The sequence below is a fragment of the Schistocerca nitens genome, chromosome 10 (assembly GCF_023898315.1).
Source record: "Schistocerca nitens isolate TAMUIC-IGC-003100 chromosome 10, iqSchNite1.1, whole genome shotgun sequence".
In the NCBI taxonomy this organism is placed as follows: Eukaryota; Metazoa; Arthropoda; class Insecta; order Orthoptera; family Acrididae; genus Schistocerca; species Schistocerca nitens.
The window spans coordinates 125,582,573-125,609,998 of NC_064623.1; the positions used below are offsets into that span (position 1 = coordinate 125,582,573).

General features: G+C 42.8%; 1 protein-coding gene across 2 annotated transcripts in view; it reads left to right on the plus strand.

The window, feature by feature from the left end:
* Positions 1 to 27,426, plus strand: part of LOC126210353 (X-ray repair cross-complementing protein 5) — a 167,742-nt gene that overhangs the window by 40,401 nt on the left and 99,915 nt on the right. For both annotated transcript variants that reach the window (XM_049939567.1, XM_049939568.1), the window contains exons 4-5: positions 6,411 to 6,533; positions 16,424 to 16,532. In XM_049939567.1, the coding sequence (XP_049795524.1) occupies positions 6,411 to 6,533; positions 16,424 to 16,532 (232 nt within the window). The remainder of the gene's footprint in view (positions 1 to 6,410; positions 6,534 to 16,423; positions 16,533 to 27,426) is intronic.

The following is a 27,426-nucleotide window of genomic DNA, read 5'->3' on the forward strand; positions in this document are numbered from 1 at the left end:
GGCGTGGCATGACATCCCCGAATAAACTGCGGGCTGTCAAGGAGACGACCGCTGTGTGGCGCTCCTCCCTGCGGGCTTCTCGCAGGGACTCTGTCATCCTGTGTCGGCTCCGCATCGGCCATACCTACCTGACGCACGGCCATCTTTTGCGTCAGGAGGATCCCCCCCTGTGTCGGTGTGGGTCCCGGCTGACGGTCGCCCACATTCTGTTGGAGTGTCCCCGATTGCGCACCCTCCGGCAGTCTTTTAATCTCCCGGGCACTTTGCCTTTGGTTTTATGCGACGATGCCTCCATGGCTGATGACGTTTTAAATTTTATCCGTGGTAGTCCTTTTTATGGTTCCATTTAGGGAGGTCCTGCACCTTTCCCTTTCTGTGTCTTTTGTCCTCGCGTCTCTCAAAATTTGTTGCTGTTTTGGTGTGTAGTCGGATGGTTGACTCTTTCCCTTTTTTTGTTCTCGTGGTCAGTCAACCAGTCTCCGGCCATCTTCTTTTCTTCTTTCTGTCTGGTGTTCATCTGTACTCTTCTTGTCTGTAGTGTTTGTTGCTGCATTTGTGTTCTTTTATTGCCTGGGGGGAGTCTCCTCCCCCCTTTGGTTTTTACCTGCTCCGCAAATTTTCGGCTCGCCTGTTTTTGGAATGGGGGACTGATGACCATCGCTGTTTAGTCCCCCTTAAACATCCCAACAATCACCACCACCACCCCAGCCTCCTGTTTACGCTCAACCAGTCGCCACTCCCATCATGCACTGGTGCTGCTGCTCACAGTGTGGGTGTGGCCTCAGTTGCCTGAGACTGCAGTCTTGTGTGTGAGTTGTGTTTGCGTGTGTGTGTATGTGTGTGTTTGTCGTCTAATTTTGACGGAGGCTTGACTGGCCAAAAGCTATATTTGTGACAGTCTTTTTGTTGTGCTTATCTGCAACTCAGCATCTTCGCTATATTGTAGACATTTTATCTAATACTTGATGCTCAGGACACCACTTCTCAGATTTTTTATTGAAATAATATTTTGAAGTGGAATGCCATGACATCTTTGTGTGTAATAAACTATAAATTCCAGTGTATTTTCTGTGGCGTTAACAGACATTACTGCACATAAATTGCTTTACAGCAAAACCTCAACACACTACACAACAAAACACACATAAGCCCATTACCTATCATTTGCTAAACAGTGCAAGAGATTCCCACTGAAGCCGGCAAGCAATGCACTTGTATGCACAGCCTCCATTTTGAGTAAATTATGCATGCACAAATGCACATATGTAGTTATGCTGTTGGAAATGTAAGTGCACGCGCAAAGGTGAACATAAAAAAAGCATTGTGTGGAAGCACCTTCAGGAGAGAAACCAAGTATATACAGGATGTTACAAAAAGGTACGGCCAAACTTTCAGGAAACAGTCCTCGCACACAAATAAAGAAAAGATGTTATGTGGAAATGTGTCCGGAAACGCTTAATTTCCATGTTAGAGCTCATTCTAGTTTCATGGGCCCCATGTTCTTCCACCTACGCTCAATGGAGCACGTTATTATGATTTCATACGGGATACTCCTCTACCTGTGCTGCTAGAACATGTGCCTTTACAAGTACGACACAACATGTGGTTCATGCACGATGGAGCTCCTGCACATTTCAGTCGAAGTGTTCGTACGCTTCTCAACCGTGACCGATGGATTGGTAGAGGCGGACCAATTCCATGACCTCCACGCTCTCCTGACCTCAACCCTCTTGACTTTCATTTATGGGGGCATTTGAAAGCTCTTGTCTACGCAATCCCGGTACTAATTGTAGAGACTCTTCGTACTCGTATTGTGGACGGCTGTGATACAATATGCCATTCTCCAGGGCTGCATCAGCGCATCAGGGATTCCATGCAACGGAGGGTGGATGCATGTATCCTCGCTAATGGAGGACATTTCGAACATTTCCTGTAACAAAGTGTTTGAAGTCACGCTGGTACGTTCTGTTGCTGTGTGTTTCCATTCCATGATTAATGTGGTTTGAAGAGAAGTAATAAAATGAGCTCTAACATGGAAAGTAAGCGTTTCCGGACACATGTCCACATAACATATTTTCTTTCGTTGCGTGTGAGGAATGTTTCCTGAATGTTTGGCCGTACCTTTTTGTAACACACTGTATATGCTGAATTGACACACCAAAGTCGAAGGCCGGTACAGAGCTATAGTAAGATACCGCATAGACCAGCATAATTTGAATAACCGATCAGGAAGCATGGGAGAGACCGTTGATTACCTCCTGTGTCCACCTACAGAGAGGCACTTCTGAAACTTGCTCACCTGCATGCTAGATCTCCTACAGGGCAGATGGCTTAGGCCATCAGCCCCTGCTCTCTAATGTTTTACATTCCCTATAGTGCAGATAGCTGTATGCCATCTGTCTCTGCTTCAGTCTCTATTATTCCCCATCGCCATGAAATGTGACTGTTCTTTTTAACATCTGTTAAGTTCCACACATTTGCCTTGTTGCTCATGTGTCTGGCACATGGGACATTCATCCTGAAGGATAGTTTGTAACCCATATTTCCAATAATAATCAGACATTTTCTTGGATTTTATGACTTTCTTTCACTCTGACAACTCACTGAGCCAGACTGTCCACATCATACTAGAGCCATCCTGTACATTTACGTTTTGTGTTGCACATTTTGGTGATTGAATATTACAGGTGGTTTCATTGTTGTGAAATTATTTTCACAGGAATAGGGGTGATTGAGGTAACAAACAGAATAAAGCAATCACATTGTTGCTCTGTATCATGCCACTGGAGACCACGGGTCCCTTGCACTGAAATGCCCAGAAAATATTATTTTTCAAAATACAGGTTGATTTTTGCAAAGACAAAAACAGCAACCAACCACTGTTAACAATGATATTTATTCACACAAATAGCTCTGATACTGGTTTAGAACCAAGAGGTCCATCTTCAGATGGCTGTTTACATTGAGATGCACATTTGTGGATGTTTACATCAGCTTTTGGCTCTTTTTCCTCATTGTAGTGAGAATTTCTTGGGGTGGTGGCGCCCTACAGCAGATAACGGTGTCACAAGTGGCCTATTTTATTGTAACTCTTGCTAATACTTGTGGAACACAATGTAATTGTTCAGTTGTTATTAGCTACAGTTACAGTCAAACAGGCCATTTTTCACATAATTTTTTGCTGTGGGCTCCACCATCCAAAGGAATTTTCACCACAAAGGTGAATAATGAGCAAAAAGCTAATGTAAACACCAGCAAATATGCACCTAAATATAAACAGCAGTCTGAGAATGACCAATCAGTCCAAAACTGGTACAGAACTACTTTTGTTGCTGAACATTTCAAAGAATACTTGAGTCTCATTTCAAGTAGGTACCCCACTCATACAGTTATAGTCGGTGGTGACTTCAATCTACCCTCGATATGCGGAAAAATTATATGTTTAAAGCCGGCAGCAGGCATAAAACGTCACCCGAAATTGTACTGAATGCTTTCTCAGAAAATTATTGTGAACAATTGGTTCATGAGCCCACTCGAAGTGGAAATGGTTGCAAAAGCATACTTGATCTCTTAACAACAAATAATCCTGGAGTAATAGGGAGTATCATGACGAATACAGGGATTAGTGACCACAAGGCAGTTGCTGCTAGGCTGAATACCGTAACACCCACAACCATCAAAAAGAAACACAAAGTACATCTATTTAAAAAAAGTCAATAAAAATGCTCTTAACACCTTCCGATCTGATCATGTAATATAGAAAACATGTGGAATAATTTCAAAGAGATAGTATTGACAGCAATTGAGAGATATGTACCACATAAATTAATAAGTTATGGTACTGATCACCCATGGTACACAAAACGGGTCGGATCGCTGTTGCAGAAGCAATGAAAAAACATGCCAAATTTAAAAGAACACAAAATCCCCCAGACTGGTAAAGTTTTGCAAAATTCGAAATATAGCACATACTTCAGTGTGAGATGCTTTTAATAACTTCCACAACGAAACTCTGTCTCGAAAGCTGGCAGAAAACCCAAAGAGATTCTGGTCATACATAAAGCACACCAGAGACAAGATACAATCAATACCTTCACTGCATGATAAACACAGTCTTCCAAAACTCCTTCACCAAAGAAGACAAAGTAAATATCCCTGAATTCCAAGATGAGAAACATAGAAGTAGATATCCTCGGTGTAGCAGCATAAATCTCTTAATAAAGGCAAGGCCTCTGGTCCAGATTGTATACCAGTCAGGTTTCTTTCAGAGTATGCGCATACAATAACTCCATATTTAGCAATTATATACAACTGTTCGTTCATAGAAAGTTCCATACCTAAAGACTGGAAAATTGCTCAAGTCACACCAATACCCGAAAAGGGAAGTAGGAGTAATTCCGTTGATTTGCTGTAGGGTTTTGGAACATATACTGTATTCAGACATTATCAATTACCTCAGGAGGGGAAGGGGGGGGGGGGATTTATTGGCACATAGCGTGGATTCAGAAAACATCAGTCTTGTGAAACACAACTAGCTCTTTATACTCATGAAGTAATGAATGCTATTGACAGGGGATGTCAAATTGATTCCATAGTTTTAGATTTCCAGAAAGCTTTCGACACTGTTCCTCACAAGTGTCTTCTAACCAAACTGTGTGTCTATGGAATATCGCCTCAGTTGTGCTACTGGATTCATGATTTCCTGTCAGAAAGGTCACAGTTCATAGTAATAGACAGAAAGTCATCAAGTAAAACAGAAGTAATATCCAGCATTCCCCAAGGAAGTGTTACAGGCCCTCTATTGTTCCTGATCTATATTAATGACATAGGAGACAATCTGAGTAGCCCTATTAGATTGTTTGCAGATGATACTGTCATTTACCGTCCTGTAAAGTCGTCATATGTCCAAAATGAATTGCAAAATGATTTACATAAGATATCTGTATGGTGCGAGAAGTGGCAATTGACCCTGAATAAAGAAAAGTGTGAAGCTATTCACACGAGTACTAAAAGAAATCCGCTAAAGTTCAATTACGTGATAAGTCACACAAATCTTAAGGCTGTGAATTCAACTAAATACTTAGGTATTACAATTACAAATAACCTAAATTGGAACGATCACATAGATAATGTTGTGGTTAGTGTTGTGTCTAGACCATACAGCCTAGACACAATGCTGTAGCCGATAGGGCACGCAAGGCTAACGCAGACGGGCGTGAAGTCTGGAACATGAGAACTTATAAATGAATAAGAAGAAAAGTACGTAGATGCTTGTTACTTAACTTTTAATTAGTCCTTGGAATACATCTCTCTTGAATATTAGTAAGCTATAGGCACTGATACAAATGGCGCCTTGCTAGGTGGTCGCCAGTTAACTTAGCAGAGGGCTATTCTACTGTCTATCTCTCGGCAAATGAGAGCAAGGCTTAGCACGTCCAATCGCTAGCTATGTTGTCCGTACAACTGGGGCGAGGTCTCCTCAGTCTCTCGAGACCTGCCTTGTGGTGGCGCTAGGTTTGCGATCCCACAGTGGCGACACGCGGGTCCGACATGTACTACAGGACCGCGGCCGATTTAAGTTACCACCTAGTAAGTGTGGTGTCTAGCGGTGACACCACAGTTAGAGCAAAGACTGCAACTCATTGGCAGAACATTTAGAAGGTGCAACAGTTCTACTAAAGAGATTGCTTACACCATGCTTGTCCACCCTATTCTGGAGTATTCAAAGAAGTGCAGCTTGTTTTGTACTATCACAAAATAGGAGAGATAGTGCTACAGACATGATACATGAATTGGAGTGGCAATCATTAAAACAAAGGCATTTTTCATTGCAACGGGATCCTCTCATGAAATTTCAATCACCAGTTTTCTCCTCCAATTGCGAAAACATTCTGTTGACACCCACCTATGTAGGGAGTAATGATCATCATGATAAAATAAGAGAAATCAGGGTGCATACAGAAAAATTTAAGCGCTCATTTTTCCAGTGCACTGTTCAAGAGGGGAACAGTAGAGAGACAGTTTGAAGGTGTTCATTGAACCCTCTGCCAGGCCCTTTATTGTGAATAGCAGAGTAAGCACGTAGATGTAGATGTAGATCTGTCAATAAAAAGCATTGTTAACCGTGGCTGGTTGCTGTTTTCTTCTGTGCAAGAATGACTTTGTAGCCTACTCAGAAAATATCACTGAACAACCTCCAAAAACTTGTGGATGGAGATTGGGTTTACCCTGTATGTCTAGTGATTTATATATTTTGTTTAGTAATTCACAGACTGCTAGAATTCAGCCATAATCATCATATCTTACATTTGGTTATTTTTCGCAGATGTTTTCTCCTGCAGTGCTGTTACTTTACTTAACTGTGTGATTAAAAATCCTCATTGACAAATGAACCACATTTCTGCCAACAGGGGTAAACAGTTCACGACAACTACATTGGTGTTGATTAGCGACTGTGCTGGTGATGTTGATGACCAACATGTTGATGGAATAATAAATGAGTTGAATTCCATGAAAGTTTCGTTTGTTGCCATGTAAGTATATTTCACCACTTTTTGCTAGAAAATTGTGTATTACGTAAGCACATTGGACAAAAAGTTCATCATGCCCAAAATTCATCAGACTAATTTAGTGTCAGTGTTACAGTGGAATTCAAAAGTTTTCCCTGTGTTCCTAGCCATTTCATCTACTGCGTATTTGTTGTGCACTACTTCATGTTTTTTAAAAGATACCTAGCAGTACTTTCTTCAACATACCAACTTGAAACGTGATATTTTTGAATTTTAACCCTTCTGAGACATCATGCTTATTAGAATTAGCATTAAGAACTTTTTCTTTTCTACAAGGATGGTATAATGCATTAACAAGAATACAAAATTCATTTTCTTGAAGCTGAGGAAGAACATGAAACAACTTCTTGAACATATCGACGCTCATCTGTACTCCTCTTAGATTTAAAAGTCCACAAACAGCCTTTGATGAAACCTACTGTGGTCCCAATGTGTATGACAATCAGGTCTTTTCCTTTACCTGGGTGAGCCTTGTTTCTGCTAGATAACCCAGACAGAGATGCTGATTTTGGGGATTTATAGTGTTATCTACCCAAACACTACTTCGGGTATGTCGTGCACTCAACCATGTCTCATCCAAATAGTATATAGTCCTTTCTTCATCTCTCAACATTTCAGTAGTTTGTAGATAACGCCGCCCCTGTAAAATGATATCATTGCTGTCTTTTAGCATGCTATTGCATCCACACTGAACATATTTAAAATTAATTTATAAAAATTTATAAAATTAATCAGATTGTTCACTCCTCAAAGGCAGTGCTGTGGTCACACGCCTCGATCTGTTTATGGGCCGCCTCTTGTTTCAGTGAACGTAGTTTATCATTGAGGATGATCTGAATTCACCATGAAAGAGAGTCCACAATTTTCTTCATGGATTCCATAACCAGCTGAAGTCACTCATTGAAGAGCCTGTAGAACTACCAAACAGCTATGCTTCACTTGCCGTTCCAAATAGTCCTGACAAGTAACACACTCTGCCCTGATTGTGTAAAAAATCAAACTCTCGTGTATGAAATAGCTTCAAATGTCCGATTACTTTAAAAAAGACATGTTGTGAATATTAGATGTGAAGCATGTAAAACATTTCTGACTGAAGAGGCAAAATCCTAATATATTGATTTTATTAGTTTGGATTATTTACCCATAAACTAATGAAATAGTTTCAGGAAGGTTTGAAATTATTTCTAAAGTTTGTTGGAAGTTGATAAGTGCTCTCAATATCAAACTCTGGTATCCCGGCCCAAAGTGTTCTAGAGCCCGCCAGAACACACGGACTTAGACAACAGCCGCTAAGTGGCACTTCTAATATTTGCGAGAACTGCGATGGAACAAAAGAAGGGTGTGTTGTGCAGGAGTAGGTGTCAGTTTGAGGGATGGAGTTCTACATCTGTTGCACTTGGTTGGTCAATACAGGGACAGTTAATGCTTTTTTGGATGACGCTGGAGTCGTCATCCGACGGATGTCCCGTATGTGCTCTATTGGAGACAGATCTGACGATTGAGCAGGCCAAGGCAATATGTTCACGCTCTGTAGAGCGTGTCGGGTTAAAACAGCAATATGAGGGCAAGTGTTATCCTGCTCGAATACACCCCCAGGAATGTTATTCGTGAATGGCAGCACAGTAGGTCAAATCACCACATTGATGCACAATTTTACAGTCAGGGTGCGTGGGATAGCCACGAGAGTGCTCCTGCTGTCGTATGTAATCACACCCCAGATCCCAACTGCAGTTGTAGGTGCAGTGCGCCTATTGAGCAGACAGGTTGGTTGCAGGCCCTCAACTGTCCTCTTTCTAACCAACACACGGCTATCACTGGCACTGAGGTGGAACCAGGTTTCATCAGGAAACATTACAGACCTCCATCCTGCCCTCTTCTTGACACCACAGAAGTCACAAATGGTGGTGGTGTAGGATAAGTGCAATGCACGCTACATGACGTCTGGCTCAGAGCTGTCCTTGAAATAACCAATTTGTAACAATTGCTTGTGTCACTGTAGTGCCAACTGCTGCTCAGATTTCTGCTGCAGATGCAGATGCGCCAGAGCCATACGCCGAACCCGACGGTCGTCCCTCTCGGTGGTGCCACGTGCTCGTCTGCATCGCGGTCTTCTTGCAACTGTACATTCTCGTGACAGCCACTTCCAGCAATCGTGTACAGTGGCTGCATTCCTGCCAAATAAGTCTGCAGTATCGCAGAACAAACATCCAGCTTGTCACCTTTTACACAACCTCTTTCAAACTCAGTGAGGTGTTAATGACGGCAATTTTGCCACCTTAAAATCATTCTTGATTAACATCAACTCATCACATTCAATCTAACACTCACAACTGTTACGGCATGTATTTAAAGCAAAAGCACTGCTCTTACACAACTGGCACATAGCTTGAACAGACATCCTCGTCCAGATATAGAAACACACCTACCAACTTTTGTTCATTTTGCACAATTCCTTCTCGGTGTTCCAATTTTTTTCTCATCAGTATATAACTGGTGGAGTGTTGAATAATGTATTTATATGCTTCAGCCATTGTCAGTTATTTTGATGCAGACATGATAAAATTCCTCTACTGCCTTTAGTGTCTCATTTTCTTAATCTAATTCTATCCTTATCACCTGATGTAATTCAGTTACATTCAATTTTCATAGTTTTATTTTTGTATTCATCTTATGACCTCTTTTCTAGTCATAATCCACTCCATTCAACTGATATTCTGAGCACTGAACCATCTCTGACAGAATTACAATGTCATCGGAAAACTTTAAATTTTTTATTCCTTCTCCCTGAACTTTAATCCTCTTCTCCCTCTGGTTCTTTTACTGCTTGTTCATTGTACAGCATCAAATAACTTGAGGGAGAGGCTAATACCCTACTCCTTTTCTTACAAGGAGACGGCACGACCGTGGGGTCGGGGATTTGTCCGAAATTTTGTGTGGTGAAAGAGGACCCCTAACACCTCACGTCGTCAAAATATTAGGATGCACTACCCGGAAAATCCCGGGAAAAATCGATCCAAAGTTTCTTAGGTGCCATACGAGTATAAAATGTTTGGGAATTGCCGAGCCACCGTCTGTCCTAGATGTTTAGGGCTCGGACTATTATGCCAGAGGTCTCGGGTTCGATTCCTCCTCTGGCACTTTTTTTTCTTCTGTTTCATTTTCTTTTGTTATTCCACCAATTATTCAGAAAGTTTCCCAAACCTACATTATCTTTAACAAATTAGTTACATTATTGAATAAAAATTATTTTATTTATGTCCAACAACACAATTCATGGCGATGGGTTTTCCATTTTTCATTGTAAAGTATATGAGGATAAACCATTGGGTTTTTAATCAGAATAACAAAGTCGATTGGGAAACATTCAATTTTTATACATATAATAATTATAAACAAGAACTGCAGTGGTAATTATCATAAAAACAAACAAATCAATAATTTTTGCGACATCTTGCGCAACATATAAAAGCGGATTTTTTACAATCACAGGGCGTTTGCAATAAATCTGTACAAAAACATGCCCCATTAACGTTTACGAAAATATTTTGAGTTTCTGATAATTTTGAGGCAAACCAGGAATATTGAATCATGTCTTGGAATATTGGTTACGATAATTGGTGGTGAATTATAGAATGAATTTTTATACAATCTTCCCGGGAATTAATTTTATGATTCTCCTGTAACAATGTGCTGCAATTTTGCAAGCAACAGAAGAAAAAAATGTGCGGGAGGAGGAATCGAACCCGAGACCTCTGGCGTAAGGTTCCGAGTGCTAACCATGTAGGCCAAACGGCGACTCGGGACTGGACCAACATTTTATACTCATACGGCACCTAAGAAACTTTGGATCGATTTTTCTCTGGATTTTCCGGGTAGTGCGTCCTAATATTTTAACGACGTGAGGTGTTAGGGGTCCTCTTTTACCACACAAAATTTCGGACAAATCCCCGACCCCACAGTTGTGCCGTCTCCTTGTTAGACTCTTACAACTGCAGTATAGTTTCTGTACAAGTTGTAAATAACATTTCACTTCCTGTGTTTCATCCTTGCTATCTGCAAACATTATATTAGCAGATAAAACTTTGACATGCCCTCTAAAATATCTCTGTTACCTATTTACAGTGAGAATGGCAGCTAGGGCCTTGCTAGTGAGCTCCTCTGCAGTGCATGCTGTCAGCGTTTCACACACCATCACATCATGTAATCCTAACAGAAAAACATCCATAGCAGAAAATTCTATCAATCATATTTACCACACGATAGGACCTCCTCTTCCCATCTGACGACGAGGGTATGTCTTATTCAGCTGCTTTTGATCACTGACCTCAAAGAAGTTTGGTGCTCCGCACCACTTTCTCTTGCAGGCGACAATAGTACAGTCTCCAACAACTGTGGCAGCACAGGTTTCCTTTGGAGAGACAAGCTTACACTCACATATAAACACAATTTAGAAATCATTGCTTGTGTGAAACTCAGCTTGCCGTTTTCTCACATGATATCCTGTGCACCACCCATGAAGGGCAATGGACTTATTCCGTATTCCTAGATTCCCAGAAAGCATTTGATGCAGTGCCACACTGGAGACTGTTAACAAAAGTCAGAGCATGCTGAATAGGGTGTCAGACATATGAGTGGTTTGAAGACTTTTTTAAATTTAATGACGAGTATCAAAATGGATACAGGGATTAGTGAACACAGGGTTGTCATAGCGAGATGGAATATTGTAACCACCAAATCCTTCAAAAATAAATGAAAAATATACCTATTAAAAAAAAAAAGAAAAGCAAAACAATAAAAATCCACTTGACACCTTCCTGAGAGACAGTCTCCACTCTTTTCAAATTAGCAATGTAAGTGTAAAGTGTAGACTAGATGTGGCTCAAATTCAAAGAAATAGTATCGGCAGCAATTGAGAGATTTATACCAAATAAATTAACAAACTACGGAGCTGATCCTCCTTGGTACACAAAATGGTTCAGGACACTTGCAGAAACAATGAAAAAACATGCCAAATATAAACAGATGCAAAATCTCCAAGATTGGCGATCTTTTTCAGAAGCTTGAAACTTGGCATGGACTTCAAAGCAAGATGCTTGTAATAGTTTCCACAACGAAACTTTGTCTCGAAACTTGGCAGAAAATCCAAAGAGATTCTGGTTGTATGTGAAGTATGCTAGCAGTGAGACACAATCAGTGCCTTCTCTGCACGATAGCAATGGAGATGCTATTGAAGATAGTGCTGCCAAAGCAGAGTTACTAAACACAGTCTTCCAAAATACCTTCACAAAAGAAGATGAAGTAAATATTCCAGAATTTGAATCGAGAACAGCTGCCAACACGAGTAACGTAGAAGTAGATATCCTCAGAGTAGTGAAGCAACTTAAATTACTTAATAAAATCAAGTCTTCTAGTTCAGACTGTATACCAGTTAGGTTCCTTTCAGAGTATGGTGATGCAATAGCTCCATACTTAACAATCATATACAACTGTTTGCTTGATGAAAGATCCGTTTCCAGAGACTGGAAAGTTGCACAGGTCACACCAATATTCAAGAAAGGTAGTAGGAGTAATCCACTAAATTACAGGCCCATATCGTTAACGTATTTGCAGCAGGATTTTGGAACATGTATTGTGCTTGAACAGTATGAATTACCTCAAAGGAAACAGTCTATTGACACACAGTCAACACGGATTTAGAAAACATCTTTCTTGTGATATACAACTAGATCCTTACTCGCACGAAGTGCTGAGTGCTATCGACAAGGGATTTCAAATTTATTCTGCATTCCTGGAATGCTTTTGACACTGGACCACACAAGCGGCTTGTAGTGAAATTGCATGCCTATGGAATATCATTTCAGTTATGTGACTGGATTCGTGATTTCCTGTCAGAGAGGTCACAGTTCGTAGTAATTGACCGAAAGTCATCGAGTAAAACAGAAGTGATATATGAGGTAGTGTTATAGATCCTTTGCTGTTTCTCATCTGTTTAAACAATTTGGGAGACAATCTGAGCAGCTGTCTTAGGTTGTTGGCAGATGACACTGTCGTTTATTGACTAGTAAAGTCATCAGAAGATCAAAACAAATTGCAAAATCATTTAGAAAAGATACATATATGGTGTGAAAATTGACAATTGACAGTAAATAACGAAAAGTGTGAGGAATCCACAAGAGTGTTAAAAGGAATCCATTAAACTTCAGTTACATGATAAATCAGTCAAATATAAAGGCCATAAATTCAACTAAATACCTAGGAATTAGAATTATGAATGACCTAAATTGGAAGTAACACACAGAAAATGTTGCGGGGAGGGCTAACCAAAGACTGCGTTTTATTGGCAGGACACTTAGGAAGTGTAACAGATCTACTGAGGAGACTGCGTACACTACACTCGTCCATCCTCTTTTAGAATACTGCTGCGCAGAGTTGGATTCTTACCAGATAGGATTGACGGAGTACATCAAAAAAGTTCAAAGAAGGGCAGGGTGTTGTGTATTATTGCAAAATAGGGGAGAGACTGTCACTGAAATGATACAGGATTTGGGATGGACATAATTAAAGCAAAGGCATTTTTCGTTGCAGAGAAATCTCACAAAATTCCAGTCATCAGCTTTCCCCTCCCAGTGCAAAAATATTTTGTTGACACCGACCTACGTGGGGACAAACGATCATCACGATAAAATAAGGGAAATTAGAGCTCGTACAGAAAGTTATAAGTGTTCGTTCTTTCTGCGCAGTATACGAGACTGGAATAACAGATAATTGTGAAGGTTGTTCAACGAGTTCTCTGCCAGGCACTTAAATGTGATTTGCAGAGTATCCATATAGGTGTAGATGTAGATGTAGATGTAAGTAATAGAAGCCAGTACATTGTCCTGGAAAACGACTGTTTATCAGAGATAACGATGTCTTCAAGAGTGCCCTAGGGAAGTGTGGGAGGACCATTCTTGTTTTGCATATACAGAACTATCTGACAGGCAATCTTTGTTTGCTGATGTTGCTGTGGTGTACAGGAAAGTGTCACCATTGATGATGATGATGATGATGTTTGCTTTGTGAGGCACTCAACTGCACCATTATCGGTGCCCGTCACCATTGAGCGACAGTAGGAGGATACAGGTTGATAGATAGAATTTCTACATGGTATGGTGAACAAAATATTCCTCTAAACGCAGAAAAATGTAAGCTAATGCATATGAGAAGGAATAGCAATCCTGTCAGCTGCTAAACCAGTCAGTTATAAGATTTTCATCTGTCACTTATTGCTTCTTTCACTTCTGGGAATTTGTTGATGAGAATAATGTCAGGTTACTCTGTGGTTTGGAATCCACTTTAAACTGTAGGTCTCCGTTTGACTAGCTCGGGTAAGTTAGCTCGAAGGTCGGAGGAGAGCATTGCACATCATCTCCGACACGACTGTGACTAATAAAGCACTGATATGTTCGAAACAGTCTTGGGATTAATGACTGGTTTACCTCAATGTTCAAATAGAGTGTTAGTGGTGTACTACCTGGCACAGTCACATCAATTAAACACCCAGGCATGATGTTCCTAAACAACATGAACTGGAATGACTGACTAATGTCAGTTGTAGGGAAGACGAATGGTCGATGTCAACTTTTGGGAAACTGTAGACCATTTACAGAATACTTGTGCAACACATTCCTGAGTACTATTTGAATGTTTGGGATTCCCACAAGGTTGAATTAAAACAGGGGCGTCCAACCTTTTAGCTTACCTGCGCCATACCGAGTGAGGTGATGCAGTAGTTTAAACCCGTGTCCAGCCGTGCTGATTTAAGTTTTCCGTGACTTCCCAAAATTGCTTCAGGCAAATGGCGGGATGGTTCCTTTGAAAGGTCACAGCCACATTCATTCCCCATTCTTCCCTAATCTGATGGGATCAATGACCTCGTTGTTTGGTCCCCTCCCCCAAACCAACCTACCTTTCCTGGACCACATTGGAAGAAGACGAATAGTTTTGGGTCACACGTAATATGCTTAACATTAACAATAACTACCAGTTTAAAAAAAAAGAAATAAGTATGGACCAGTCGGAGAATAGCATCATGTGGTGGGAGTTTCAAGTTGAAAATATTTACTTTATCATAACTTTACATAAATGGAATTTTTTTTTTTACCGATCATGTGATAGATGTTCACTACTTAGGCCGCATTGATACTTTCTTTGAGCTGCATCCAGCCTGTGTTCCACTGATTTGATACCCTTGAATTAAAGGGAGACATCAAAGCAGTTCAGAAGTGTGCCAGTAGATTTGTTACCGGGAGGTTCGATCTGCACACAAGTATTATGGAAATGTCCCATGAACTCGGAAAGGAATCCCTCCACTGAATAATTTGCAAAACACTAGTAAAAAATCTGTTAGAGAACAGGTGTTTGGAATGAACTGCAGAACAATATTGTGGCCATCAACATACACCTTATGTAAGGACTGCGAAGTCAAGGTTAGAGGTATCAGGGTTCATACATAAGGAAATAGAGAATTGTTTTTCCCTTGTTCCATTTGTGGGGAAACAGGACAGGGAAGACTAGCATCAGTGCATCGAAGCCTCCACCGCACTCTTTATGGAAGCTTGTGGAATACGTTTGTAAATACTGATGTAACATTTGCAACTGGAGTGGTGTGGCAGCAAATAAAGTCCTATTATTTGAAATTGTACAATATCAGTCAACAAATTGACAGAAAATGGTATTGGTGTCCTGAGACAGCTTGAGCGTATAGATTTTCATCTCTCCAAACGTGGGCCTTTCAACAGTTTAGGACAATATGTCTCTCTGGGACTATACTAAAATATGGCTGTAATAGTTATGGATGTCTAGGAGGCCAGAGAAGAAGTGTGTGCTCTTACTTTCATGCTCACCATTGTAGACAGTTATATGGTTTGGAAACAGCAGTGCCTGTTTCTTAATACAGTACAGTGACTGGGATTTTTAAATGAAACATTTAACCAAATCCACTGCATTTGTTAGTTTCTCAGCACAGTAACACAATGTATGTCATATGTACTTTGAATGGTCAATGCACAAATGTTCGTTAGCTGGTGTATTCCCACTTTGTATAAAACATTCAAAATCTGAATTTTATCCAAAGTATTTTGATGAACTGAGATGCTTACACAGAATCAAAGTCCCCTGAGCTTGCATAACTTTAAGTTTGATAAACAGTTCAAAGTCAAATGGCAAAAATTATAAATTTTCTTAATTTTCAATAATATGTATATCTTTATGACTCTGTAGCGCCCAAAGTAATATTGCTACGAGGGTCAGAGTAGGGATATCTGTTTCATCTGGATGAGATCTTAGTACGGTATGATGAACTCTTAATATTTCTGGTGCTTCATGCACTTTCTGTTGTGACTGCAGTTTTAAAAACATCTGTTAGGCAGATGCACGCTTTCGCAGTGGACACATAAGAACGTGACCCGCATTGCGTGTTTCCAGTCTACCTCGGCTACGTCCTACATCGACAAACAGGTTTGTTAGCAAATCACCACGACTAACACTCTCGTACGATACTCGACAGTGTCGTAAAACTTTGAATCTCAATTTCTCGAAAGCAGTTGAGAAGTGCATCATACTAGAGCAGTATTTGTCATATCTAGGTATGTACTGCAGCCGTGCAGAAGATGAGCAAACTCAGCAACCGATAGGTTGTATGCTCCCTGTGTAAGATGCAATTAAAAAAGTATGCCCTCATTGTGTTTAACAAATTCACTTTTCGATTATGTGTCTTAGAAATACTGCATTATTACTACGCCATTGATGTAATCACTGACTGACTTGTGACTGCTGAAAATGATCTGTTTGTTTTTGTTCTTTAACACATAAAGAGGTCCAGATCTGATACCAAGTGATGAAGTTAGTTATGGTGATGAAAGCAAGAATCTGAAAATTGGTCAGTGTACATCAGGAGCTGTTCTGGCCAAAATAATTGATGAGGTGAGTGTGACCAATTTCTTTTTCTAGTCTCATGTTCAGTGTTGAATGCTACAACTGTAAAAATTAAGTATAATGCAGGACAAACTTAAACCAATTAAAGCCCCTCCCCTCAAAATATCTGTTTCTTTTCTTAATTGATATTTCGAGCTGTGGCTGTCTGATCACAAGAGAGTGACATTTATATTATGATATGTCGTAAACCATATGCAGGTGAGTGCTTAAGTTAACTGAATGCTTAATGTTATTAAAAAATGAGAAGACCGTGTGTAATTTTTTGATGGCATAAACTATTGCACCAGCTGTTGGTAAAATATCCAATAGTTACCAGTGTGTGCCGGCCGCGGTGGTCTAGCGGTTCTAGGCGCTCAGTCCGGAGCCGCGCGACTGCTACGGTCGCAGGTTCGAATCCTGCCTCGGGCATGGATGTGTGTGATGTCCTTAGGTTAGTTAGGTTTAAGTAGTTCTAAGTTCTAGGGGACTGATGACCATGGATGTTAAGTCCCATAGTGCTCAGAGCCATTTGAAGTTACCAGTATGGAGAACTACTACCACCACCAGATATGATGAGCCTGCTAAGATTGCAAGTTTCTACCAGTTTCCGAATTTATTCACATTGTGCTTATTTAAATGCTACCGTATCTGTAGCCTTCAATAAATCCAATATAATTAAACCTTGAAACTTCCCAGAAATCTGTCTCTTGTGAAGATACAGACAGGTTCTCTTCCTGCTCACGCAGCTACTTGAAAAGAAATCTATCCTTTACCTACAATAATATTCCTTTGTAAGCCAGCAGTTCTGAATCACATTCAACACTATATACTATGAAACTTCCTGGCAGATTAAAACTGTGTGCCCGACCGAGACTCGAACTCGGGACCTTTGCCTTTCGCGGGCAAGTGCTCTACCATCTGAGCTACCGAAGCACGACTCAAGCCCGGTACTCACAGCTTTACTTCTGCCAGTATCTCGTCTCCTACCTTCCAAAGCTGTGAGTACCGGGCGTGAGTCATGCTTCGGTAGCTCAGTTGGTAGAGCACTTGCCCGCGAAAGGCAAAGGTCCCGAGTTCGAGTCTCGGTCGGGCACATAGTTTTAATCTGCCAGGAAGTTTCATATCAGCGCACACTCTGCTGCAGAGTGAAAATCTCATTCTGGAAACCTCCCCCAGACTGTGGCTTAGCCATGTCTCCGCAATATCCTTTCTTTCAGGAGTGCAAGTTTCGCAGGAGAGCTTCTGTAAAGTTTGGAAGGTAGGAGACGAGATACTGGCAGAAGTAAAGCTGTGAGTACCGGGCTTGAGTCGTGCTTCGGTAGCTCAGATGGTAGAGCACTTGCCCGCGAAAGGCAAAGGTTCCGAGTTCGAGTCTCAGTCGGGCACACAGTTTTAATCTGCCAGGAAGTTTCATATCAGCGCACACTCCGCTGCAGAGTGAAAATCTCATTCTGGAAACCTCCCCCAGGCTGTGGCTTAGCCATGTCTCCGCAATATCCTTTCTTTCAGGAGTGCAAGTTTCGCAGGAGAGCTTCTGTAAAGTTTGGAAGGTAGGAGACGAGATACTGGCAGAAGTAAAGCTGTGAGTACCGGGCTTGAGTCGTGCTTCGGTAGCTCAGTTGGTAGAGCACTTGCCTGCGAAAGGCAAAGGTCCCGAGTTCGAGTCTCGGTCGGGCACACAGTTTTAATCTGCCAGGAAGTTTCATATCAGCGCACACTCCGCTGCAGAGTGAAAATCTCATTCTACTATATACTATAGTCTGCTCAAGATTAGTTCAGGGTTGACACTTTGTCAGGGAAACACAGCAGCACAGAGCTGAGTTACGACATCCTGCACGTCTAATTTTACATTGCATACTATTCAGTGTGCAACTGGCATCACTGCCTTCAGGTAGAGCTGCATGATGTTTTCATTTCAGTTTTATTTGTGGTGAAATTTTAAGATAACATACAGCAAATTTTAAAAAATGGGTCCTGATGATGTTACAGAATTTTTGACATTTGGGATTTTCTTTTTAATTTTTTTTTTTAAATTGGATTTAAGTAAACACATTGTGCCAGTTAAATTTTAAGAATATATCATATTTTTATCTGTTCCAAACAAGAACACTCCCTGAGATTTCCAATGTGAAATAATTTGAGTTAAATGCGGCACATGGTGCTGCACTCCAGTGTCAAAACCTCAGCTACCACCTGTTCGGTTTCGTTGAAAGAAACAATGCACTGTGGCTGTAATGAACCTACTATTACATTTTGTGAGCAAACTTTCTACTTACTTGAACATAGCAAAAATCCTGTTAATCGAGGAAACTTACCAGTTTGGAAGAAGGAAAAATAATGGATTTGTTTTGTGCAATAAACACTGAGTTTCTATGATGAACTTCATGTAGACCCAGTTCCAGATAACATCTTTCTTAATGGTCAAAACTTACAAAAATATAATTTTGCTATGTTGACACTTAAACTGCACACAGTGAACATTCAACTGAATATGGTTGTTGTTGTGTTGGCAGAAGAGCCAACACCGTGTTGCTAGAGGAGGCCGAAATGCACGCATTTAAGCTCACGCAGGCTGGCGTGAGGTCTGGAACAGTTAAAGGAGTTGAGTCTAGTAAATAAAGTATGGAGCTTCTGGAATACTTAACTTTAATCCATAATTGGTGAACATCGCTCTTGATGATACATGAATTACAAGATCAATAGCAAATGATAATGGTGCCTTGCTAGGTCGTAGCAAATGACGTAGCTGAAGGCTATGCTAACTATCGTCTCGGCAAATGAGAGCGTAATTGTCAGTGAACCATCGCTAGCAAAGTCGGCTGTACAACTGGGGCGAGTGCTAGGATGTCTCTCTAAACCTGCCATGTGGCGGCGCTCGGTCTGCAATCACTGACAGTGGCGACACGCGGGTCCGACGTATACTAATGGACTGCGGCCGATTTAAAGACTACCACCTAGCAAGTGTGGTGTCTGGCGGTGACACCACAGTTGTAGTTCTTTTTTTTTATGACAACCAAAAAACTTTACTGACATTATTCTTGTCGCTCTCAGGCATACTTGAAGTGACTTTATCACTGTCATTATTTATCAGCGTGCCACTTCCCATAGAATTTTAGTTAGCTTCATTCTGCCATGATTTTCCTGTGAAGCTCTGTGTACCACTGACAGCTTTCTTCCAACATTCAGAGATGGCTCTCCTAACACCTTCATTTCTGAGTGCCTCAACCAAAATCTCACAGGCAAGGTGACAGCGCAATGACTATGTACTCATATGTTCATATGTTTTCACCAGCTTGTTGATTTCATATGTGGGAAACTGTGGCTTACGGAGAGACATTAGATCTGTACCCTCGACCTTTTTAAATTTATAATTTATTTCATCATTTTGACACTGAAGCCAATTATTTCCTCATTTCACTTTGTTGCTATAGGTGCTTTACCACAACAACAACAGAATTTAAGAGCATGATCAAGAAAAGTTGTAGACAGTGTAGGCACGTAAGACGCAACTATTTCTCTCGACTGATGTCATTCAACTTTTGTCTGACCGAGGAAGCTATGTCGAGCTTTTCCACCAAAAAACATGTGACGCACTTCCTTCTGACATTGTTCAGTACCATCTGCCCTGATAGCTGAGTGGTCAGTGCGGCAGACTGTCATGCCAGGTGGCCCAAGTTCGATTCCCGGCTGGGTCGCAGATTTTCTCCACTCAGGGACTGGGTGTTGTGTTGTCTCGTATCATCATCATCTCATCACCATTGACACGCAAGTCACCAAAGTGGCGTCAACTCAAAAGTCTTGCGCCAGGCAGAAGGTCTACCCGACGAGAGGCCTTAGCCCCACAACATTTCCATTTCCATTGTTCAGTACTGCACAACGCAACAGACGATGCAGGTCATAATAACAGCTAAAATATTAACCTCGCAACTGTAAGAAATGAAAACAGAATCTCAGCTTGCAACAAACATTTCCAAAGTACAGCAAGCTGCCTGACACAGCAGCATAGTACAAGTGGGAAGTGTTGTACTGAAGGTCTGACAACCACAAATCTTGTAGTATTATCTGGATGCATAGCATTCCTCTCACGAGAGTGTGACAGTACTGCTTAGCTTGTAGCTGGCAATCCTAAAGTAACTGTTAACAGTGTATAGCAAACAGCAGGACACAAACACTGCACAGCTTGTGTTTTGCTGGTTGCTCTGATACATACACTATGTGATCAAAAGTACCAGAACACCCCAAAAAACATATGTTATTCCTATTACGTGCATTGTGCTGCCACCTACTGCCATGTGCTCCATATCAGCGACCTCAGTAGTCATGAGACGTGGTGAGAGAGCACAATGGGGGTGCTCTGCAGAACTCAGAGACTTCGATTGTGGTCAGGTGATTTGTTATCACTTGTATCATATGTCTGTACGCAAGATTTCCACACCCTAAACATCCCTGTCACACCACAGGCCTACATTGATGTTTAAGCACCTTCTTGTTTCCCACTGTTGAAGAGCAATTCAGGGGTGCCGACCACATCTTTAAACACGATTGAGCACCTGTTCATAATGCACGGCCTGTGGCAGAGTGGTTACATGACAATAACAACCCTGTAATGGACTGGCCTGCACAGACTCCTGGCCTGAATCCTATAGAACACCGACTTTGTGCCAGGCCTCACTGACTGACATTGATACCTCTCCTCAGTGCAGCACTTGGTGAAGAATGGGCTGCCATTTCCCAAGAAATCTTCCAGCACCTTATTGAACATATGCCTGTGAGAGTGGAAGCTGTCATCGAGGCTAAGGGTGGGCCGACACCATATTGAAATCCGGCATAACTGTTGGTGGGTGCCATGAACTTGTAAGTCATTTTCAGCCAGGTGTCTGGACACTATTGATCACATAGTGTATTTTTATACTGTACTGCCTGACAAACAAAATGCATTACCCAGGAGGGAAGAAGGAAATGAAGTGAAACTTCACGGGTTGAGAGGATATGTGATGTTACTTGAGCCCACTTATCAGTATGAAACTGCAGCCCCTCTGGTATGAATGTATGTGCTGATTCAGGTGGGAAGGTTCTCATAAAGCTGTTATATTTTTTCCTTAGGCAAGGTGGCCCACAATTGTTAAACTGCTTCGTGATATCCTGGATACTAACAATGGGACAAGTTGACATCCGAGTTGGTTCCACACGTGCTGTCGATAACATATCTGAGTATATTGCTGGCCACAGGAGTGTAGTGTCGCGGAATAGTGAAGAGTTGGAAATGTGGATTATTGTCAAAGTTTTGTTGCCTATGCCAAGAGCCAGAGGCAGTAGGTTAGCCAAGAGGCAAGAGGATTGCACATGTATGGAATGTGTCGTCACGCAGGGCCAATGGCCTGGTTACACACAACAGGCAAGAGAGAATTGCTTAGCACGCGGTTTTATGTTAGACAGAGACTTTCGTAGAGTGCAAGACAGAGGTATAGCGTCAGCTGTACTGCATTTCACAACTTCGCGTAAGTCTGTCAGAACAACACGTAACTCTGTCGCAAGAACACCTAAAGGGCGAGTACGACACGAATCAGCAGTATAAGTGGAACGAATGCGGTCATTACAAACGAGCACGACGTCAGGACGTCGCTCGTGCTTCCTTTAAATACGCCAGCTTTGATAGCAGCAAGGCACTCGCAGCTAGACTTGCAGTTAGATGTGTACTGGGTCGCTGCGTAGCGCTCAGCTCGGTGATCGACATGTTAATCTTTATTAAGGAGATGTTGCAGTAAAGGCGGCCCATCCGGCAGCAGACGAGAGGGGACATTACCAGCTCCGGTCCTCTCTGCTGCCGCTGTCAATCGTCGACCCAGGATTAGCAGACATCGCGGCAGACTCGCCTGCCGCCAATGCCGACCACGTCAGTGAGCCGTCATCGAGATCGTGCGGGGCCTAGGCCCCGTGCATCTGCCGTCACAATCGGGTGAGCCGACGACGCCGGGAGACTGCAGCCCGTTCCGCCCGTCCACCGCGGACGAGCCACCGGGTGGAACAGGGGAGAAGACGGCACGGGATAGAGTACACTCCGCACTACGAGATCGCCTCTCGTGTCGACAGTGTCGGGACTCCGACCCGGAGCCTCCTACGCGCAGCAGCTCGCCGTCCGCAGCCGAACCGGCCGGCCAGCCGGGTGCCACCGGCCACGCCCGGCCGAAGTACGAAGTAAGGACATTCCTTCGCTACGTCACAGCACGCGGCGCCGTGCTAGCGAGACCGTGTGGCTCGGAGCCGGTGTCACCGCTACGAGTCGGCGAGGACTCGGGGAAGGTCGTCGGTATCACCGAGCTGCACTGTACTCGGCAGGAATAGAGGTGTTACGAACTGATAATGTTTCTTTGGCGTTTCTGACGCGTCCACAGTCATTTCCTAGCATCCTGAGAACCGGAGAGGTCACCGCTCGGCCGTCCGGTCCACCGTAGGCGACCGGGACCACCGGGGCGCCTACTGGAGTATCTCGACATTGTGCAGACAGTTCACAGAGATGCGTGCCACGCACGGACGAGCACTGTCCCGTCGATAAACGGCACGGTGGTAGCGTGTTACGAGTGGTAACACACGAGGACGCACGATGTCTGTTCTCGTGTCCTGCCTACTCTTCGAATACGGTGTGCGTAGGAAACCACCTTTCTCAGATCGCTAGACGACAATTCGAGCAAATCGTATCGGTGAAGTTTATTACAAAAGGAAATGATTACATTAGTTAACTTTGGGAAAAACAGATGTGTCACAAGCAATGGGCGACAGGCAAATAAGAAGTCTCTTCAGTATATACAATTCGTAATACAGTGAAATAATAGAGTTGTTAAGTGAGTGTTGTAGAGCTCGTAGAACGGCTAGTCTTGAACTGGGCCAAGGCCAGGCGGTGCAGCACTAATGTCCTCTCCGTGTAGATGCCGCTGCTGTCTCGCTGCCTTCCTACAGTGGCCGATCTACGGCTGCCCTCTCTGCTCTAACGAAGCGACACACCGTTGTCGTATTGGGAGCTCGACAACTGTCAGGGAGGCGGGAGCGTGGATTCTGCGCGGGACCTGAAGCTGTGGCGGCAGGGGACGTCGAGCTTCCGGTCGTACCCCACCGTCCGGTCTTCGCTCTGGCAGAAACGTCCCGTAGAAAATGACCGGACGGGTACGTGTCCACCTCCTGAGGCCCGTAACCGGATGTAGACGTCGTCAGCTGCTGCAGTGCGAACGGGTCCTCCTCCGTCGGTAGGACGAGAGGAGGTGAAGACTCCGTCTAGGGGGGGAGGGGGGTAATGTTCCGACGTAAAGTCACGTGCCGGCGTGACGGTCGAGAACATTAGAGCGGAGAGGGCTGTGACGTCAGCCGACGGTATGCTGACCTTTCTCGCCACGCGTGTAACACTGTGCTCGTCCGGACGGACAGTATTGGCATTTTTGCCGCGAATAGGACCGAGGACGTGACTCAATTCTGTTCTCTAACTTTGATATCGGTAACACTGTACACGATCGCATCGTCCGTCGTAACGTCTGAATATAGAGTACCACGAGCACATTTTAATTTGCATTTCCTCGGCATACCCTGCAAATCTGTTACCCACTCATGATAAGTTTGTTCTGACAGTTTCTCAGAATTAAAGAATCGGTACCTAGGCATCCCATATTTGAGGTGTGGGTAGGACGCAACATCGGTGACAAGGGTGGGATGCCTAGGAAACCTGCTTTCTCAGATCTCTAGACAACAATTCCGGCAAATCGTATTAATGAAGTTTATTAGAAAACGAAATGATCACAATACTTAACTTTGAGAAAAACAGATGTGTCGCAAGCAACGGGCTACAGACGAGTAAGAAGTCTCTTCGCTATACACAATTTGTAATACAGTTCCTAAGTCACGGCTATAGAGCTTGTGGAATGACTAGTCTCCGACCGGGCTGTGGCCAGGCAGTGTGGTGATTGTCCTCTTCGTGTAGATGCTGCTGCTGTCTCATCTTTTTCCTAGAGAAGGGTCAGCCAGCATACTATTGGCTGACGTCGCCTCACGACCCTCTCTGCTCTGACATTCTCGACTGTCGTGCCGGCGCCTGACTTTACTCCGGAACATCTGTAATGTACCATTGTGCTGTCACAGCTCCTTCAGTCGTGCCAGAAGAAACACTGCTGTACCTCTGTAAAATATTGGAACGACGGGACGTCTTCCCATCTCACTGCCGTACTCACTGGCGACGATCGTCCGAGGTAGTGCAGAATCACAATTCGTTGCCGAACACAGTGTGATGCCATTCGTCACCAATCCGTGCTTCGTGCTTACATCACCATTCCAGATGTAATTGTTCATTTGTGGCATTCTATGCATTAGGCTGTAAGTCTCGAGTCTGACTGCTACCAGTCTTCCACCAATGGTGCGGGTTGACACAGAATGTTGCGTGGAGTCCATTACTTGTTCTTGCAAGGAACCTGTCGAAAGCGGGGTCGCAGAAGGCCGACGGTGTTTACGGCATTCGATGCTCTATGTGTTTTGTACCGTGCGAGCACAATATTGGCTGCTAATGGTAACATTGGGCGGGACTGGAAGTACATCTACATCTACATTTATACTCCGCAAGCCACCCGACGGTGTGTGGCGGAGGGCACTTTACGTGCCATTGTCATTACCTCCCTTTCCTGTTCCAGTCGCATATGGTTCGCGGGTAGAATGACTGCCGGAAAGCCTCTGTGCGCGCTCGAATCTTTCTAATTTACATTCGTGATCTCCTCGGGAGGTATAAGTAGGGGGAAGCAATATATTCGATACCTCATCCTGAAACGCACCCTCTCGAAACCCGGACAGCAAGCTACACTGCGATGCAGAGTGCCTCTCTTGCAGAGTCTGCCACTTGAGTTTGCTAAACATCTCCGGAGCCCTATCACGCTTACCAAATAACCCTGTGTTGAAACACACTGCTCTTCTTTGGATCTTCTCTATCTCCTCTGTCAACCCGATGATGTGCACTGTATGAGGCGATGGAGCACAGTTGAACTGTAGGAAACGAGGCTGCTGCCGAGGCTGCAGTCCTCGTACCTCCTCCTGGTAGTTCTTACATCCCCTCCGATGATCTATGTGTTGCTGTCTGTCAGCAGGTGGTTGCTTTGACGACACCACTGGTCCTCACTTTGTGGGAACAACCTCCAGGTTATTAAGCCTCTACCAGTGGCTCGGACAACCTCCTCTCGGCCCTCTCACTGTGAGGAGATCATTTTAGCTAGCTTTTGTATTGGGCACTGTCTTTTTAGCAATCGCCATTTCTTCAGTGGTGCTCCTCCATCACTTTGTGCACATTGTGCTCAGCTTTGACGGTCCGCCATTTCCTGGTGGAATACCCTTTTTTTAATCACTTATGTGCTCGTTTGGGTTTGCCGTCTGAGTTATCGGCCATTTTAGCGAATGACGCGCAGGCTGTCGATTGCATTTTACTTTTCTGTTGTAGCAATATGGCAAAGGACATTTAATTTCTAGTTCGGGACCTCTATTTCTCTATGGCGTATTTTACAGAGCTTTCCCCATGCCCCTCTTCTTAGCTGCCTTCTCCTCAGTTGATTGGGATTCATGTGTAGTCATTTTTAACTCCTCTCTTTGTATTAGTGTTCTACAGTTTTGACACAGGCCTGTATACCCTAATTCTTTTTGCACCCTAAAACAAAACAAAACAATAGGTGAACTGCTTATTCGAGAAGTAACTCGCGACAGTGCTACAGTGCTAGTGGTGTTCATAAAAAACAGAGCAGTGGCAACAATAAACAAAGCAAACATTACAGTATATCTACAATTGCTGCCGAAGGTGAAATTTCATCAGAAAGAAACCCAAGGAGTGGTAAAAGACGTGGCAGATGAAATATAAGCGTTTCTGCAAAATGAGTCAATGGAATGTGTGGTGTTATATACACTCTACAGTGCAGACAGTGTACATGGGGAATATGATAATGATGATACGTGCTTAACAAGTGAAAGTGATATTGAAACAGGTGTCGAGCTGTTTAGTTTGTCATCCTTGTAGCACAGGCAGCCACAAATCCCATCTCTAGTGAAGCTTAGTAAAGGACAGTTGTTGTCCAAGTAGTGGTTACTAAACATAATTATGTACATGGGAGTTCATCTACAGCATAGTAAAAAAATAACTATTAACAGATTTATAATAAGTCTGAAACTATATGACCATGAAGTACATAAGAAAAACTATGGATATTCAAGGGACGATGTGGCACACTTTTTACAAAAACTGGTGTTTGCACATTTCAAGGATGCCTGATGCAATTTACAGGATGTGTGTGATAGTGATCTGCTACATTAGCAGATCAATTTGTACGCAACATAGATTACAGTGATTTTGATGGAAGCAGTGGATGATTGCATAACTTCAAACAGTACTACAGAATTGGGAGACGTAAGATAACAAAATTTCAAACAAAATGTCAACTTGCCAATGCCGAGTAAACTATGGAATCAGCTCAAAAAATTGTAGTTGAGATAATCAGACTTATCTCATCATTGAGAAAGGACTTTGTTTTTAACTTGGACCAATTGGGATTTGAACAGGAAATGCATATGAAAGGAACCCTGAAAATTAGAGGTACCAAGAGAGTTGTATTGAGATCAACTGACACCAATGCCTTAACGTATTCATATACGATTATGCTGACTGTTAATCTAGGTGGTAAATTGGCTGGAAAGTTATTTATTGTGCTGCGAGAAGTCGGAAGTGCTCCACTTCCTACGATGTGAGTGCTCTCACAAGGGCGTAGGGAATTTGTACATCACAGCAAGTAAGAATGGGAAAATGGACATAAGGGAACTACAGCTGTGGTATGAGCACTGCTTTTGGCCAATAGCTACTCAGAATAACTTGCTTTTGCTAGATTCCTGGTGTTTATAGAAA